Source organism: Vulpes lagopus, chromosome 1, assembly GCF_018345385.1.
Source record: "Vulpes lagopus strain Blue_001 chromosome 1, ASM1834538v1, whole genome shotgun sequence".
NCBI classification, from domain to species: domain Eukaryota; kingdom Metazoa; phylum Chordata; class Mammalia; order Carnivora; family Canidae; genus Vulpes; species Vulpes lagopus.
In genome coordinates, this window is record NC_054824.1 from 119,144,303 (window position 1) to 119,161,946 (window position 17,644).

A 17,644-nucleotide genomic window follows, 5' to 3' on the forward strand; every position below is an offset into this window, starting at 1 on the left:
ATGAGGACCGATGGTATGTTTTAAGATTAACTCCCAAGATAAGCAGTAAGATCTTTTACATGTTAACAGAAGGCTAAGTAAAACACTAAAAAAATACCTCTGAAATGTAATTTTATGAAAGTCTAATTTTAACACTAGTCTTTCATTTCTAGTCGCTAGTAGTACTATATATTACAGAGTTGTTATAAAGGATTTAACAAAGCTGGAAATTAATACCTACCTTTAAGTAGAGAGGAAAACATAAATCACTTACAAGTTACTAATAAAACATTGAAACCATGGCATCTATTTCAACAAGTAACAGATCACATCAATTCTATACAAGTCCAGTTATGGTTAGTACATTCTTACAGCATTTTCTAAAAAGCATCTTTCTTGAATTAACAAAATTATTTAACCTTATTCATCTTCATACAAGTACCAAAATCTGCTAACTTCAAATGTCCAGATTTATCCAGCAGCATGTTATCAGGCTTCACATCTCTGGAGGGGGGGAAAAAAGTAGAGTGTTTCTAAAACCAGTCAGACAGTGATAAAAATTCTATGAGGCAGTTATTTTAGGCCCTATATCCTCACTCACTGTAGATAAAGCCATTTTTTATTCATATGTGCTCTATCCATATCTGTAAATTGTAGTTCAGCAGGGAAACTCCTTTATATATTAGTGCCTCAGAAAAAGACATTTAATATCTCTTTTTCTTTTCTTTTTTTTTAATTTTTATTTATTTATGATAGTCACACACACACACAGAGAGAGAGAGAGAGAGAGGCAGAGACATAGGCAGAGGAAGAAGCAGGCTCCATGCACTGGGAGCCCGACGTGGGATTGGATCCCGGGTCTCCAGGATCGCGCCCTGGGCCAAAGGCAGGTGCCAAACCGCTGCGCCACCCAGGGATCCCTCTCTTTTTCTTTTAAATAGAGTTTACTCCTTCCACGGGGGAAAGCAAACCATTTAAGAGAGGATAACTATAAAAAATGTAATACTCAGACATAAAAAGTAATTGAAACACACTTTTCAACTTAAGTACATAAATAACCCCAAAACAGGGTTCTAAATCACTTTCATTTTTGTATCCCAGGCACTTAGCACAGCAACTGCATGGGATTCAAGTGGTATTGGCAAAACAGATGAAACTGTTGTCCTAACAAATAAATATGATCTATTCACTAACTAAAAGCAAACTGATCTGTATATTAAAAACTTTGCATACAAAAACTAATCAAAAGCAAATTAGTTTATTAAAAAATGAACATACTTCAGAAAACCAACTTACAATTTTTATTTTTCAGAACACCAAATTAAAGCTATGTAATTGGATTAAGAGACATTAAAGAATACATTTATATCAACATTAAACTGAAATAATAAAACTATGAATTTCAAAGTTCTAAATTCTAAAATACCACTTATGTCACATGAAGAAGAATAGGTGGATTTTGAGTAGGATACCAATCAAATAAAGCTTAAGTACTTTTCAGCTTCCCCCTTCAATAAATGAAAACATTTACAACATTTTTATCTTTACCTATGAATGAAACCCATGGAATGGATTGCATCCAACGCAAGTACTACTTCTGCAGTATAGAATCGTGCCCATTTTTCAGGCACATCATAGTTGCTCATTAAATTTACAAGATCTCCACCAGGCATGTATTCCATCACCATGTAGAGATAACGATCATCTTGGAATGCATAAAAAAGCTATACAAAGACACATAAGAAATCATTAACATTAAGCAACATTGCTTCATTTAAAAAATGACAAAAATACTAACATAAGATTTTATTAAATTAATGAAATTGCAGTAAATACAGTACTCTTAAAACACACAAACATAAATACTACAAAGGCCTTTGCATATACAAAGGAACGATGGTTATTTCCAAGGAGTTAGATGGAACTTTTTTCTCTATGTGTTGCTATACTAATTCAATTTTTACAGTGAGAATTTTTTTAAATTACAATAGTTTCAATAAAGAATATACAAATCTCCTAAGCAAAGAAATATCATGATTCTGATTCAATGTGCTTTTGTGAGGTCTACTGTTAAATTTTATCAATACCACAATTCTCAAGAAGTCTGAAAAACTGGACTATAGGCTCAGCTGTCCAATAGCCATGTGACTGGGTAATTTATTTAACCTCCCTAAATCCCGATCACTAAAATCCCTTCCAGAAAAATGTAAGGGACTATACCTTGTTTGACTTTTATACCTGCTGCTAAGTCAAAGTCTGGACGTAGTAGTGCCAGTTTGCAAATGCTTAAAAATGTCAAATTGAGGAAACAGAAACAGAAACAGAAAACCCAGAATTATAACCTCTCCAAATTCCTGCTTGTCCCTATGACTTCACCTGAGGCATTCTCCACAGATGAAAATAACCAATCTAAGCCAACTTCCACATTTCTGAGCAAGGAAATTGAGGCCCAAAGATACAAATAAACTTGGCGAGAGCTTCACAGATAGGTTTTTGACAGTTAAAACTAGAACTTACAACTACTGACTTCAAGTGTATTCTTCCCACTGTAAAACCTACAGCTAACACAGTATTACTTGAAGGCCTACCTTACCTCCCACCTCTTCCTTCATTTTCCCATTCCTTCCTCTCCACAAAATGAGAGACACAAATAGATGAATAAATGGTAAACTAAACAGAATAAAAGGATCTCATATTTGGAAAAAAACTTAGATTTCAGTATTACATAAAAGTATCTACTTAGAAGATGATAGTATATGATATCTCCCAAATCAAAGTAGATTATTTAATTTTTCTAATATTTAAAGTCTACAGAGACATCATTACTTTGCTTTGGTCTTATTTTCCTCCTAGAGACAATTCAATAAAATTAAATTTTATGATTAAAAAAATAACAATACATTAGATAATTTTGTAATTGCCAGTAAATTCTCTATTACTGTTATAAAATACAAACGCAGCTTCTCTGATATGTTTAGTTACAAACTAGCACAGCAATACAAAAAACAAAAAAAAAACCAAAAAAACAGTAGCAAAATCATACCTGGACGACCCAAGGGCTATTAGCAAAAGCCATGATGTCCCTTTCTTCCCAGAAAAAAGCAGAATCGGATCTCTTAATCATTTCAAATTTACTGAGAAGCTTCATAGCATATACCTTCCTGGTGGATTTATGCCTTACCTTTAAAATTGAAAACAGAAAATAATGAACATTTAAAGCTCAGTGTTTACCAGAACAATTTACTAAATGATTTTAACACCTTGTCAAATAACATAACATTACTATTCTAGCCACTTTTCTTTCATCTCTTCTGTTGAATTATGTCAATTAGATAATGTCAAGTCTTCAATTACCATAAGGCAAGTGATGTTAGAAAAACACCTTTATTTAGTTAAAAAAAAAAAAGAAAAATACCTTTATTTCGATACTATAGCACACTCCCCCTTCTCCACCATTATGCATGCTGCTTTCTATTTATAAAACTTAGGATTCCATTACATTTTAGAAGTCTAAGATAAGGAGTAAAGATTTTTCTTCTGATACTTGAAACCTCTTCTCTACCCATGGATGCTTGGGGAAAATATCTCATACTACTGCTGAATCTGACTCTAGGCTTTCATATCCTTTGGCAAGACTATCGAGGATGACTTAAAGCTTTACAATTTTATAAAAAATAATACCATCCCAACCAAATAACATATGGTAAACACAGATGGATTTTTAAATTTTATTGTTTTTAATCTCATTAAAATAACCTACCAATTGAACTTCTCCAAATGCACCTCGACCAATCACCTTCACTACTTCATAATCTTCAGCTTTCATTCGTAAATCTCTAATTTTATTTATTGTGTCTTTATCTGTATGAAAAGAAAAGTTTATAATTTTAAATCATTGAAATATTACAACTAACACTTTATTTTACGTTCAAGTTCTTGAAAGAAAACAAAAATATTAAGAATTATTTTGTAGTGAATTTAGTTATAAAAGAGAACTGTTCAATGTGTTAAGAATGGTTTTAAATAAATTCTGGAATGACTTCACTAGCTATTAAAAATTTTTCAGGGATCCCTGGGTGGCGCAGCGGTTTGGTGTCTGCCTTTGGCCCAGGGCGCGATCCTGGAGACCCGGGATCGAATCCCACGTCGGGGCTCCCGGTGCATGGAGCCTGCTTCTCCCTCTGCCTGTGTCTCTGCCTTTCTCTTATCTCTCTGTGACTATCATAAATAAATAAAAATTTAAAAAAAATTTTTTTAAAAAATAAAAATTTTTCATTAAAATATAACTTGATAGTTATCTCAGAAAATAAATATACTAATTACACACACTGAGGACAATTAATTGAGTACTGAGCAAATCTGAATTGAGGGATCATGGATATATATTTTAGATTAGTGAAATAAAATTTTATCAATTTTATTTTGATGATCCCTCCAAGAAGTCAATTTTGATGATCCCTCCAAGAAGATATAAATATTTGAAGATAACCAATGCTGAAAAAAAATCACATACTTGTATCAATATGTTTCTGGATTTGAACCTAGATTTTAACTTAAAACACACAGTGGAAATCACTGCAATTATTTATATAAACCTGTCACACTACAAACTACAATAATTTACAAATCCCCACTGGGTAGATCTTCTAATTCCTAATTTGGTCATAGATTAAAATAGGGCTATTTTAATCCACATGGGTCAACACTGGCATGAGATTACATGGAAAAGCTTCACGTTTCGAGTGCACAAAATACAGAACAGCTATTAAACTTAAGTTCTAGGCTTAATAAAAACTCTGTATTATATTCTTGTCTTTCTTTTTAAATGCCTATTTCGACTCAAGTGTTTGTATACATTATAACCAATGAACACATGCAAAAGATAGCAAATCTTTACACAGAGATAATATATTTAATTTTAGGTTACATATCTATTGCAAGATACATCACAAAGATACAGCAACAATCAATATACTGCACAATTATTTGTGTACCATGCAGGCTTTATAGAATCACTGTAGTTATAGATAACTTTAAAACATAGTTCCTCCACTTAAGGAGTTCAAACTCTAGCAAGTTAAACAGAAACAAACAATGAAAAACAAATGGAATGGAAAGGCAAGGAAAGGCAAGGCAACGAAACGCAACGAAACACAATGAAAGGCAAGGAAGAAAGGGAAGCTATATAGCTAAGCACAGAGTTTGCAGAACACTAAGTAAGATACCTAACCCAAAACCTGCCTGGAAAGGAGGTAGTTAGAAAATGCTTTCTGAAAATGGTAACACCTGAAACAAATCTTAAATGAAGCACAGCAGTTAGTCAGGTGGGGAGAAGAAAACAGAGAATACTATTGGCAGATGGGCAATATAAGCAAAGGCATAGAGGAACTACATACAAGATGGTCTGTGATGCTAAAGTATCAAGTTTGTGATAAGGGTTCAAAGAAGATGCTGGAAAGCCCCAAACTGGTTTAGGAGTTTGAACTTTACCTATAGGACCGTATTTATAAAACTATTATTTAATCATAAAAAATCTTTTCTCACAATAAAATTTAAAGCAACTCAATATGTCAAATGGATAATAGAAAGTACTCTGCTTCAGGATGGTAGTGGTACTGTAGTGGGGATATCAGAGAGGGGCTGGAGTTTCATCTACTTTACACTCTTCCAGAAAGCAGTCCCTGAGAGTCCTGTGGGATCTGTTGGGAACTGAGAAACACCACGAAAAGAAATAAGGCAGATAAATAACACAGTCAAATTTACATTTCAGCTAAACCACTCTGGGAAATATGTAAAAAGATGAGCTCAATAAGGACAAGACTGGGGGTTGGGAGAATTTTAAGAGTACTGTAATATTCCAGATGAGAGTTAACAAAGTCCTGAACCAGGATGTGTTATATAATAGCCTGTGAGGTTGAGAAAAGATCCCTAGCTCTGGTTCTATGAGATTTACAGCCATAAATAGGCTGAAAAGTCTGTTGTTTGAGCTCAGAAAACATATCCGCTACAAATCTATGTGGGAATGACCTTGCTTCCTGTTTTAATTTCTAACAGCACAGGAAGTGTATAAAGCAGCTTGATATGTGATTCAAACAACATTTACCGTCAGAATGATTTTATTACATTCATATATGGCATAAAAGTGGTGTTTTGCCTTTTTATTTTAGGTTCTGTTCCATTCATTAAGAAACATCAAGTCTGGAGCAAAAAACTAACTTCAAAGTCAATCAGTATTTAATGAAAACTCAATGACAGTTGGGAGTGGCTCTTTTCACTTAAAAAAACCTTCATCTTGGTCTCTGTCTTAGCTCATATTACCATACAAAATACCACAGACTGGATGGTTAAACAACATTCATTCATTTTATTACAGTTCTAGAGGCTGGAAGTCCAAGATCAGGGGACTAGCATATTTGATTCTGGTAAGGACTCTCAAGGGCTCTCTTCTTGGTTTGTTGACAGGTGCCATCTGTGTTCACATGACCTCTTTCGAGTGTACAACCCAAGGTAAAGACATTGATCCTATCCTACCAGAGCCCCACCTTTACGACCTCATTTAACCTTAATTGCCTCCTTATTGGCCCTATCTCCAAATACAGTAATTGGGGGTTAAGGCTTCAACATATAAATCGGGAATGGCAGGAACACAATTTAATCCATAACAGTCCTTAAAAAAAAAAAAAAAAAAAACCACAAACATCACCACTAAGACATCAACTTATTTTATACTAAGATAAACTGAATGTTTAGTTTAGTTCCAATTTCTCACAAAATTTTACAGAATTGATGATGTAAGTCCATGACACTGAATGATGTGTGTACCACTGACACTGTGGTTCAATAACACGATAGATTCAAATATTTTTCACAAAGTATCTGTCAGTGTATATAATACAATACATAACTATAGGCTTTATACGTCTGTGTTTTCATAAGCTTTATCAGTTTGTCCAACTAAGCCTTTTTCTATTATCTAATTTTTACTACTATCACTTGTAACACACCTCAGCAGACTCCTCTTCAAGCTGTACTTAGTATTTTCTCAACTTCTTTAAAAATACTCTTGCCTATACTTTAAACTCAGCATTGACTCCTCAAATAAGTCAAGAAAAATCACTCAAAGTTGTTTGTCATTTTTTTTTTTTTAAAGATTTTACTTATTTGACAGAGACAGACAGAGACACAGGCAGAGAGAGAAGCAGGCTCCACGCAGGGAGCCTGACGTGGGACTCAATCCCAGGTCCCCGGGATCATGCCCCGGGCCAAAGGCAGGTGCTAAACCACTGAGCCACCCGGGCTGCCCTGTTTGTCTTATTTTTAATTGACTATTGATGTTGCTTTCAATGACCTCAACTCTTTGAGCAATTATTCTTGCCAATAAGCTAACAGTCTTCTTAAGGAAATTTTTCTTTTTTCTTTTCTTTTCTTTTCTTTTCTTTTTTCTTTTCTCTCTTTCTTTCTTTCCTGCTGCAAACACTCAACAATAGTGAACAGCTTTCCCTGTTTGGCTAACAAGCCACTCATAAACTAATGTAAGGTCGCAGTCTGATTCCTTTCTTATTTTTGTGAAGAAAATTCTGTGAGGAGATATTCCATTTCAAGTCTTCTATTTTTTCTGACTGTTGCTTTCCTGTGAGTTGGGAATATGATAGGGACTCACTCTGATAACATCAATATATATTATTTTAGCACAGCTATAATGTCACTGCAAAATAAACACGATCCTTTCGCCATTTAACTTCACAGAATAATCCACAATCCACTGTGCCTCAAAATGACAACATTCGAAGTTCACTTTTCTCATTTTTGTTTTTACACAAAGGGCATACACTGGCAAAAAAAATAATATAATGTTGTAATATGGTGATATTGACATGAAATGCTATTCCATTACAATTGTACCACTGTGATTTAGCTGAGTGGCAGTGTAAAGTAATTAACAATATCATGTATGATTTCTGCCGCAACTATTCAATTTGGCTACTGTAGCACAAAACCAGTGAGTGACAGAAAACACATAAGAATGAATGTGGCTATGTCCCAATAAAACTTTATTTATGGAAATCTGAATTTTATATAATTTTCACATGTCACATTTTTCCTCTTTCGATCTTTTATCAATTATTTTTAAAATATAAAAAACATTCTTCATAAAACACAGAAAGAGGTGGTGGGCCAGATTTAGCCTCTGGACTGTAATTTGCCAACCTCTACTAATAGAAACCCAGCTTCCCACAAAGGACACTGCTTCCTTTGAAGCTCTCAAGTGGTGACCTTTACCCTCCCACATGACTTATACCACTGACCCTGAAAGTGGGGTGGCTGAATTCCACTGCTATCTCTATACTCCTACCCTAAATCTGCCAGTTTTGATTTTCATGTTATTAAGTCGTATTTCTCACTACCTCTCATTATTGCTGTAATCTACTGACTCTCAGGTCATCAAATTTCACTGTCAGACAATTTTAGTTCCTGGTCTGTTGACCTCTCCAATATTCACCCGTTTTAATTCTTAGAGATTTTATTATATCCATAGACGACACTTTAATAACCTGGCCTCTCAACCTTTAACTTCTCTCCTTCAATGATCTTGTCCTATACCTTATCTTAGCCACTCATTTCCATGTTCACATACTAGACCTTGTATTATCAATAATTATAATCCTTCCACAAATTTGATTTCAAATCTCACACTCACTTCTTCCAATAACTCAACACGAACAATCCCCAGCCCCACCAAAACCTCTAATCCACTGATCCTATCCCATTTTACCCCACCTCATTGCTTTCTTACCTCCCCAGATTAAATTACATGGTCAATCATTAGAATTCCTCTCTTGCATACACCTTCAATGCCTCGGCTCTCTTCTGCTTCATTATACTTAGTTTGGCAAAATCATAATCCTAGTTAAATCCAATTCTCCAACTAACTCTGTTAAGCACCCACACAGTTAAATAAGTCTTGATAAATACATAAAATCATACTGACTGAACTCACTTTAAATTCATAATCATAAACATAAGGCTGGTCCCTAATTCTGCTTGCATATTTCACTAGACTGTTCACTTTCCCACTGCTACACACCATATTTTACATTTTCTTCCCTCTTCTCAAATCTTACACAGCTTTCCCACTGATCCTCATTCATAGCTAAGATGTTTTTGGCTACCACCCTGAAGCAAATAACAATCACAAGAAAACTATCACAGATTTACCACCATACACATGTATATTAAACTGCCAGCATGTGCATGCATATATTTGGTCATTTTTTACTGGAGGAGAATAGTGCTATTTTATACCAATAGTGCTATTTTATACCAATCTTTCCACCAATATCACATCCTTTTTCATTACTTCAAGGATAATCCTCCAGCAGTACTATCCTCTCTCTTTTGTATCATTAAGTTTCCCCTTTCCAAACCAGATCCTATCATGCTAATTTCATTCCCATCTTAAATAAATCTCTTTGTTCCATTTCTCTCACCAGCTTCTGCCCCATTACTCAACTTCACTACAGCAAAATCCCTCAAATGTTATCTGTCCTTTCAGTTTCTAAATCTTTCTTCATATTTGCTTTTAAATCCATTTAGGTGGGACTTGGCCACTACCTTTCTATCAAAGCTGCTTGTCAAAGTCATGGATTACCATGTTGCTAAATCCAGTAACAAATTCTCAGTTCTTATCTTGACATATCAGCAGCTTTTGACAGTCTGGTCTCTCTCTGCTAGTTTAATTTCTTTACTTGACTTCCACATGCTTCTTCCAACAATGCTAAGGGTATTTTTAAAACCTTAATAGTTACTTCTCAGTTGCCTTTGCTGGCTCTTCCTCCTCTCCCAGAGTTCTTAACACTGAACATCTTGAGGTTTAATCTTTCATATTGTTTTCTTTTCTGTTTATTTTTATTTCTTTGGTGGGCTTTAAAAGCCATCTACATGTCAATAAATTTTTATGGTTAGTCCCTTAAGTTTCAGCTTTATATATTCAATTGTTTACAAAATATATATACTTGAGGGACCCCTGGAAGGCTCAGGAGTTGAGCTTCTGCCTTCGGCTCAGGGCGTGATCCCACAGTCCTGGAATCGAGTCCCACATTGGGTTCCCCATAGGGAGGCTGCTTCTCTCTCTCCCTATGTCTCTGCCTCTCTGTGTGTCTCTCATGAATCAATAAATAAAATCTTTTTTAAAAACACAAAAAAGGGGATCCCTGGGTCGTGCAGCGGTTTGGCGCCTGCCTTTGGCCCAGGGCGCGAACCTGGAGACCCGGGATCAAATCCCACATCGGGCCCCGGTGCATGGAGCCTGCTTCTCCCTCTGCCTATGTCTCTGCTTCTCTCTCTCTCTCTCTCTGTGACTATCATAAATTAAAAAATAAAATAAAATAAAATAAATAAAAAATTTTTAAAAATTAAAAAAAAATAAAACACACACACACACAAAAAAAAAACCCACAAAAAAAAAACACAAAACAAAATATATCTACTTGGGTAACAGATCTCTCAAATTTAATGTGTATGAAATCGAAGACATGTTTTTACCCAAAACTTCTATGATCTCCATATTTCTGTTGACAGTTCAATTTTTCTAAAACCTAGGGAGCATTCTTGACTCCTTTTGTTCCTTACACACCACATCCTGTCATTCAGGAAAACATGATCGCTCTACCTTTGAAATATTATCTCCAATCTGATAACTTTCACTCTTTATACTGCTAACATGCTGGACCAAGCCATTGTCACCTCTCCTTCAGATTATTACAATCAGTTCATTACTGATTTCCCTATGTTTATCCTTGACTCTCCATAGTTTATTCTTAACCCTAGGTGGTATTCTTAAAAATACAAGTCAGAGCATGTCACTCCTCTGCTCAAAACTCTCTAATGTCTTGCCATCTAAGCCGGATCAAAAGTCAAAGATCTTATAATGGCGTACAAGACTCTACATGACCTAGCCTATTTCCTTACTTCTCTGACATCATCCTACTATTCTCCTTCTTGCTCAATCCTATCCAGCCACAATGGCTTCTTCCTTGCTGCCTCTCACACACACCAGGTATATTCCTCCCAGACTCTTCACACTGGCTGTTCCTCTGTATAACATTCCCCTCCCTCAAACATCTGCTTGACTAATTCAAGTATTTCAATAATTTTCTCAAATGTCATTTTATGGTGAGTCCCAAGCTAGTCACCTTATCTAAAACTGCAAAATTCTCAAAACTTCTAATCCTTCTTAGAGCATTCTATGTTTTTCCCATATTATTAATTTCTTTGTTATTTACAGAATTTATTACATGCAAAATTATACATTTGGTAAGTCCCCATTAATCCTAAGACCAATAAATAGGATTATGTAACCATTAGATACTTTTACTAACTTCTGATTATTTTGTTGAGCCAAGTGATGCTGACAGAAAGCTAAGATTCCGAGAAGTGAGATATTACTTCACAGCACAGTAAGCAAAAAATGAAATAGGCAAATTGAGTCACAAATAGACACCATAAGTTTTGACAGGCCACTAACTAGCTAATCAGTCTCTAATCACAAATTAGCAAAATAGGCAGAAAGACTGATAATTTATAGTTTCAAGGTTACCAACAATTCAAAAAGATTTCAATCACACACAGACTCTTCAATCTAACTTTCTAGAAATTGAATGGATGATTTTTTAAAGAATGTTTTAGTTTGTTTATTTCTAGAATCTTAAAAAAAAGTCACACTTCATACCCAGTAAATTCTAATTCTAGAAATTTATCCTAAAGAAGTTATATATAATGTGGAACCAAGATTTTTAACAATAAAATGTTTTTTACAATGTAAAGATTGAATAATTTTACATACATATAATGGAGTATTAGGCGACATTTAAAATTGTGTTGTTAAAGAATAATCACATAGAATGATATTCAACATATAATGTTAAATAAACAGTATAAAGTGCACAAATATGTTCGGTACACGTGAACAGAAAAAAAAGGCTAGAAGGAAACATACCAAAACAATACTTGCAATAATTTCCGAGGGCAGTAGAATTTCAGATATTTTATTCTTCACATCTACAGATTTCAAATTTTCTAGGACTATTGATTTCTAATGAGAAAAAGATGTATCTGCCTAATCTAAGATCCGAGATTATAAAGTGCACCACAATTTTATGTACCACTATAGACTGTAAGACACATCCCAATTGTTAAGTAAGTTTTTTTAATGTTAGGATGAAATATGGTAATAAAAGCTATGTACAATACGCTGTTTGACTAAAATACTGCTCCGTTTGCCTAAAGAAACTACTATACCTTGTACTTTTAGAGTAGTCAAAGTATCCCTAAAAACCTCTGAAGTTATATAATAAAACTTATCAGAAAATCTACAATATTCAATTCCATAAAAATCTGCTTTAATGAAAAATTATTTTATGTCCAATATTCAAATAAAATTCAAACTACACATACACACACAGAGTAATCCGGTTTGAGAAACAGATAAAGGAAGGGGAGGAATCCAAATTCTTAACATAAAGACCTTGTTACTGTCCAGTTCTCCAGTCTTTTATTTCTAGATACTCTCCCTAACATACTCTACCAATGCCCAGTTACTTGCAGTTGCTCACATTACCAAATTGCTTCAAATCTCCATACCTTTGCAGATACTGATCATCAACCTAAAATGACTTGCCCCATGTTATTTGACCAATTTACTATCAAACAAGATCTAATCCTGTATCTCTGCTTCAGTCACTGCTGATTCCCTCAAGTAGATTAGTAACTCCCTCTCCTCTGAGGCACCACAATTTCTCCGTTATTTCACCTATCAATCTGTACTGAAATTGTTTATATAACTATGTTTCTTCTATTATATAGTACATTCCCATTTCCGTAAGGCTAGAGACCACATTTCATTCATGGATATGTCCTTGATGTACATACACGCTCAATGATACTTACTGAAACATTAAAAACATTTAATGATTTTATAAATGGAGACAAATCAACTTCATGCAGCTCTTACCTACTCAGGAACAACAGAAAAGCCATCACTTTTATTTACTACAAAATAGTGGAAGTGTGTTTTTAAAAATCAATCTTGGATTTCTCAAAATGTTAAACACAGAATTACCATATGACCAAGCAATTCAATTTCTAGATATTTATCCAAGAGAAATGAAAATGTCCACACAAAAACTTGCACACAAATATTCATAGCAGTATTCATGATAGCCAGAAAGTAGAAACAATACAAATGTTCATCGGGGATCCCTGGGTGGCTCAGCAATTTAGCACCTGCCTTCAGCCCAGGGCATGATCTTGGGAGTTCCGGGATTGAGTCCCACATCAGGCTCCCTGCATGGAGCCTGCTTCTCCTTCTGCCTGTGTCTCTGCCTCTCTCTCTGTGTCTTTCATGAATAAATTAATAAAATCTTTTAAAAAATTTCAAATGTTCATCAACATATGAATGGATAAACAAAAAGTGTTAGGTGTATCTACACAATGGAATATTATTTGGCAATTAAAAAACACATGATACAACATAGATAAACCTTGAATGTATCACACTAAGTTCAAAAAATCAGTCATAAAAGACCACATATATAATTCCATCTATAGGTTATGTACATTATTTGTGGGAAATTTATACTGATATAAAATAGATTAATCATTGCCTAGGGCTGGGGAACTTAGGGAAAAATGGGAGTGACTGCTAATGTATATGGGGTTTCTTCATGAGGTGATGAAATGTTCTAAAAATGACTGCTAATGGTTGAACTCTAAAAATACACATAAAAAACACAATGACCTGTATACGTTAAACTGGTGAGTTTTATAAGTTATACCTCAACAAAGTTATTTAACAAATCAATCTTGGGTTTGGCAATGATTTTTTTAAAATTTATTTATTTATTCATGAGAGACACAGAGCAAGAGCGAGAGCGGCAGAGACACAGGCAGAGGGAGAAGCAGGCTCCATGCAGGGAGCCCAATGTGGGACTCGATCCCGGATCTCCAGGATCACGCCCTGGGCTGAAGGCAGGCGCTAAACCACTGAGCCACCTGGGCTGCCCGGCAATGATTTTTATATACAACACTAAAAGCATAATCCATAACAGAAATAACTAATAAATGAGACTATCAAAATAAAATATTACTTCTACTGTGTGAAAGACAGTATATACAACCTTTTGAATCTAGAAGTGGAGTTTATTGATCCCCCTGCTCATAAGGTAGGCTGAACTAGTTAGTGATCAGATTCCAAACAACAGGATATGGAGAGGGAAAACAGTAACTTTCTAGGAAAGAAGCCTGGCAGACACTGTTTTAATAAACCAAGTGATAAAAGTTAACATTACCATTAATAAATCATGATATCACCTATAACCCCAGTCTAACATCAAACACAAACTATGGGACGTTCTACAAAGTACTTGATCAGTAATCTTCAAAACTGTCAAGGTCATTAAAAAAAATAAGCAAAAAATGGAGAAACTATCACAGACCAAGGAGAAATGGCAACTGAAAACAATGCAGTATCCTACAGTGGATTCTAGAATGAAAACCAAGAGATTGGTGGAAAAATTGTTATCTGAACAAAGCCTGTAATGAGTTAACAGTAATATGTTAATTTTAATACATTAGTTCTGTTAATGTGCCATGTTATAAAAGATGTTAACATTAGGGAAAACTGGGTAAAGGGCATACAGGAATCCCTAGCAAATTTACCATGAGTTTACTATAATGCAACTTATTTTAAAAGTAAATAAAGAGAATATTTAACATTTCTTTTTAAAAAATTGAATTTAATGGCATTTTATTTGTAATAACTTCAAACAAGCTTATGTAATATCCTAGGTCATATTGCATTAATTTATTCAATGTTATGGCTTCATTTTAAAATTCCAACTTTTATACCACCTTCTGGTATAAAACTGCATTTGGCACTATGTATCAAAATGTAAACTGGATACAACTTTTGTCTCAGCAGTTCCTGGATTCACTCCAAAGAAAGAAGCAGCAAGTATTCATCAAATTGTATGTATAAGAATATTCATCACAACCTCATTTACACTAGTGGAAAACTGGAAGGAACCTAAGTGTCTACCATTACAGAAAGTTTTTGTTTTTAAAGATTTATTTATTTATTTATGATAGACATAGAAAGAGAGAGAGAGAGGCAGACACACAGGCAGAGGAAGAAGCAGGTCCCATGCTGGGAGCCAGACGCGGGACTCGATCCTGGGACTCCAGGATTGCTCCCTGGGCCAAAGGCAGGTGCCAAACCGCCGAGCTACCCAGGGATCCCCACAGAAAGTTTTTTAATTAAGATACATTACATGGAATATATTCATTTTTAAAAATATATTATCTATACTTATTGACATAAAAAGACATTTTGCAACTTACTTTTCATGGAAGTCACTGTTGACAGTGGACAAATTTCTCCTATTGAGTTATATTTGTGTTCTAACTTTTTGATCTAATAATATATATTTGTTATGATGAACATTCCTATATACATTCAGAGCTGCTTTGCAGGACACACTTCTTTAAGCAAAAGATTAGGTTAAGCTCATGAATGTTATTAGCTTTAAAATACACTGTCCAGGGCACCTGGGTGGCTCAGTGGTTGAGTGCCTTTGGCTTAGGTCATGATCCTGGGGTCCTGGGATTGAGTCTTGCATCAGGCTCTCTGCAGGGAGCCTGCTTCTCCCTCTGCCTATGTCTCTGCCCCTCTGTGTGTCTCTCATGAGTAAATAAATTAAAAATAATAATAAAATACATTGTCCAACTGCCCTTCAAAATGGCTCTACCATATTTCATCTCATTTAATAGTCACCAATTCTACATGAGATTCTTATCTTTCTCATTCAGATGCGGAGGGTATGTCTTTTTCTTATTTTAATCTATATTTGTTGAAAATATTAATGCATTTGTTCAACTATTAACTATTCAATGGTCATTTATATCTTTTCTCCTTTATACTACATATTTGGCTATTTTGGCTATTTTTAAAAATTGTGTTTTTCTTATTAGAAGGGTCTCTTCCCCATTAGAAATATCATTTTATTAAATATATTGTAATTTTTTTTGTTTGCCAATGTTCTTTATATATTTGTCTTTCCTTATATATAGTTTTGAAAAGGCAAAAATCTGTCATTGTTTCCTTTAGTTACTAGTCCTAGAGTCCTGCTTTAAAAAAAATACATTCCCTACTTGAAAACTATATAATTTCACCTAGTCCCTTATGTCTTTACATTTCTAGTATGTTAGGAAGTGGAGACTTGAAAATCATTTTCTCTTCAGATGGACATCCAATACAAATTACTGAATAATCTACCCAATGACATGTCATGTTAAGCTTAAATCAAATTTTCATATAATAAAAAAGTATGCTTATTCACACTCTCTGATAATCTAATGATCTTTGTGTCCTTCAAGAAAGTACTATTTTTTTAATACTTCAGTGTACGGTTCAAGAATTAATCCCAATATATTTTCTTTTTTTTTTTTTAACAACTTTATTTTTTTTAATTTATGATAGGCACACAGTGAGAGAGAGGCAGAGACACAGGTAGAGAGAGAAGCAGGCTCCATGCACCGGGAGCCCGACATGGGACTCGATCCCGGGTCTCCAGAATCGCGCCCTGGGCCAAAGGCAGGCGCTAAACTGCTGCACCACCCAGGGATCCCAATCCCAATATATTTTCAGTTACAATCCTGTCCCCACCTCCTAGAAATAGAAATACTATTCACTGTTTAGGTGCTAGTTACCAAACCATGCAAGCCATTTATATACTTAATATGCAAAAAAATCAAACTTGCCAAAACCTTATTACATTTCAGTGCTTTCTGGCTCGAGTATGTCCCACATTAATGTAGACTCCTATGTGTACCTTAAATATTTAGCTGTGAAGGTTTTTTTTTTTTTTTAAGAGTTATTTCTTTATTTGAGAGCAAGAGTGAGAGAGAGAGTGCGAGCACATGCACAAGCATCCACAGGAGGGGGGAGGGGAAGAGGCAGAGAATCTTCAACCTGACTTTCTGCTGAGGGTGAAGCCCAACACAGGGATTGATTACATGACCCTAGATTGTGAGCTGAGCTGAAACCAAGAGTCAGACTCAACTGTGCCACCCAGGCACCCGAAATTTATCCTTTTATAATGTAGAACAGTATGTTTAGGTAGTACATAAAATCTGTCTTCAGAATTGTTGCTCCTCAGAATTCCTGAGAAGTATAGACCTCTAACTACATCAAACTTTATATTCCAAGTAGGTGACAACTATTTTTAATTTTATTAGAGATAATGTAATATTCATCTTCAATATTACAGTATGTAATAAGATACTCTTAGGAGAAAGTGGTCACAAACATTAAAATTAGGGTTTTTCTACAAACATCACATAAAATCTTGTGATGTTTTGTTTGATTATTATTATGACCTTAATTTATTATTTTTTTATGACCTTAAAGTGAGAAAAAGTTTTCTCTTTTCTATTGAGCAATTTCTACTTTTTGTGTAAGTCTACAAGGAGCTGAGGCAAACAGAGTCAAGTTTGCTTTTACTTTCTTGGATGAACAATGGATTCTTTGATGATATCAACAGAATATGCTGAAGTGAAAATAATTTATTTCTTCTTCACATTTTTTAACACAAGATAACTGATTACTGAT

The 17,644-nt window shown here is 34.6% G+C and overlaps 1 protein-coding gene across 3 annotated transcripts in view; it reads right to left on the minus strand.

The window, feature by feature from the left end:
• ROCK1 (Rho associated coiled-coil containing protein kinase 1) overlaps positions 1-17,644 on the minus strand; it is a 143,076-nt gene that overhangs the window by 77,956 nt on the left and 47,476 nt on the right. For all 3 annotated transcript variants that reach the window (XM_041750492.1, XM_041750485.1, XM_041750474.1), the window contains exons 3-6: positions 3,740-3,840; positions 3,023-3,160; positions 1,528-1,703; positions 399-483 (exon numbers count right to left, since the gene is read on the minus strand). In XM_041750492.1, coding sequence (XP_041606426.1) covers positions 399-483; positions 1,528-1,703; positions 3,023-3,160; positions 3,740-3,840 — 500 coding nt within the window. The remainder of the gene's footprint in view (positions 1-398; positions 484-1,527; positions 1,704-3,022; positions 3,161-3,739; positions 3,841-17,644) is intronic.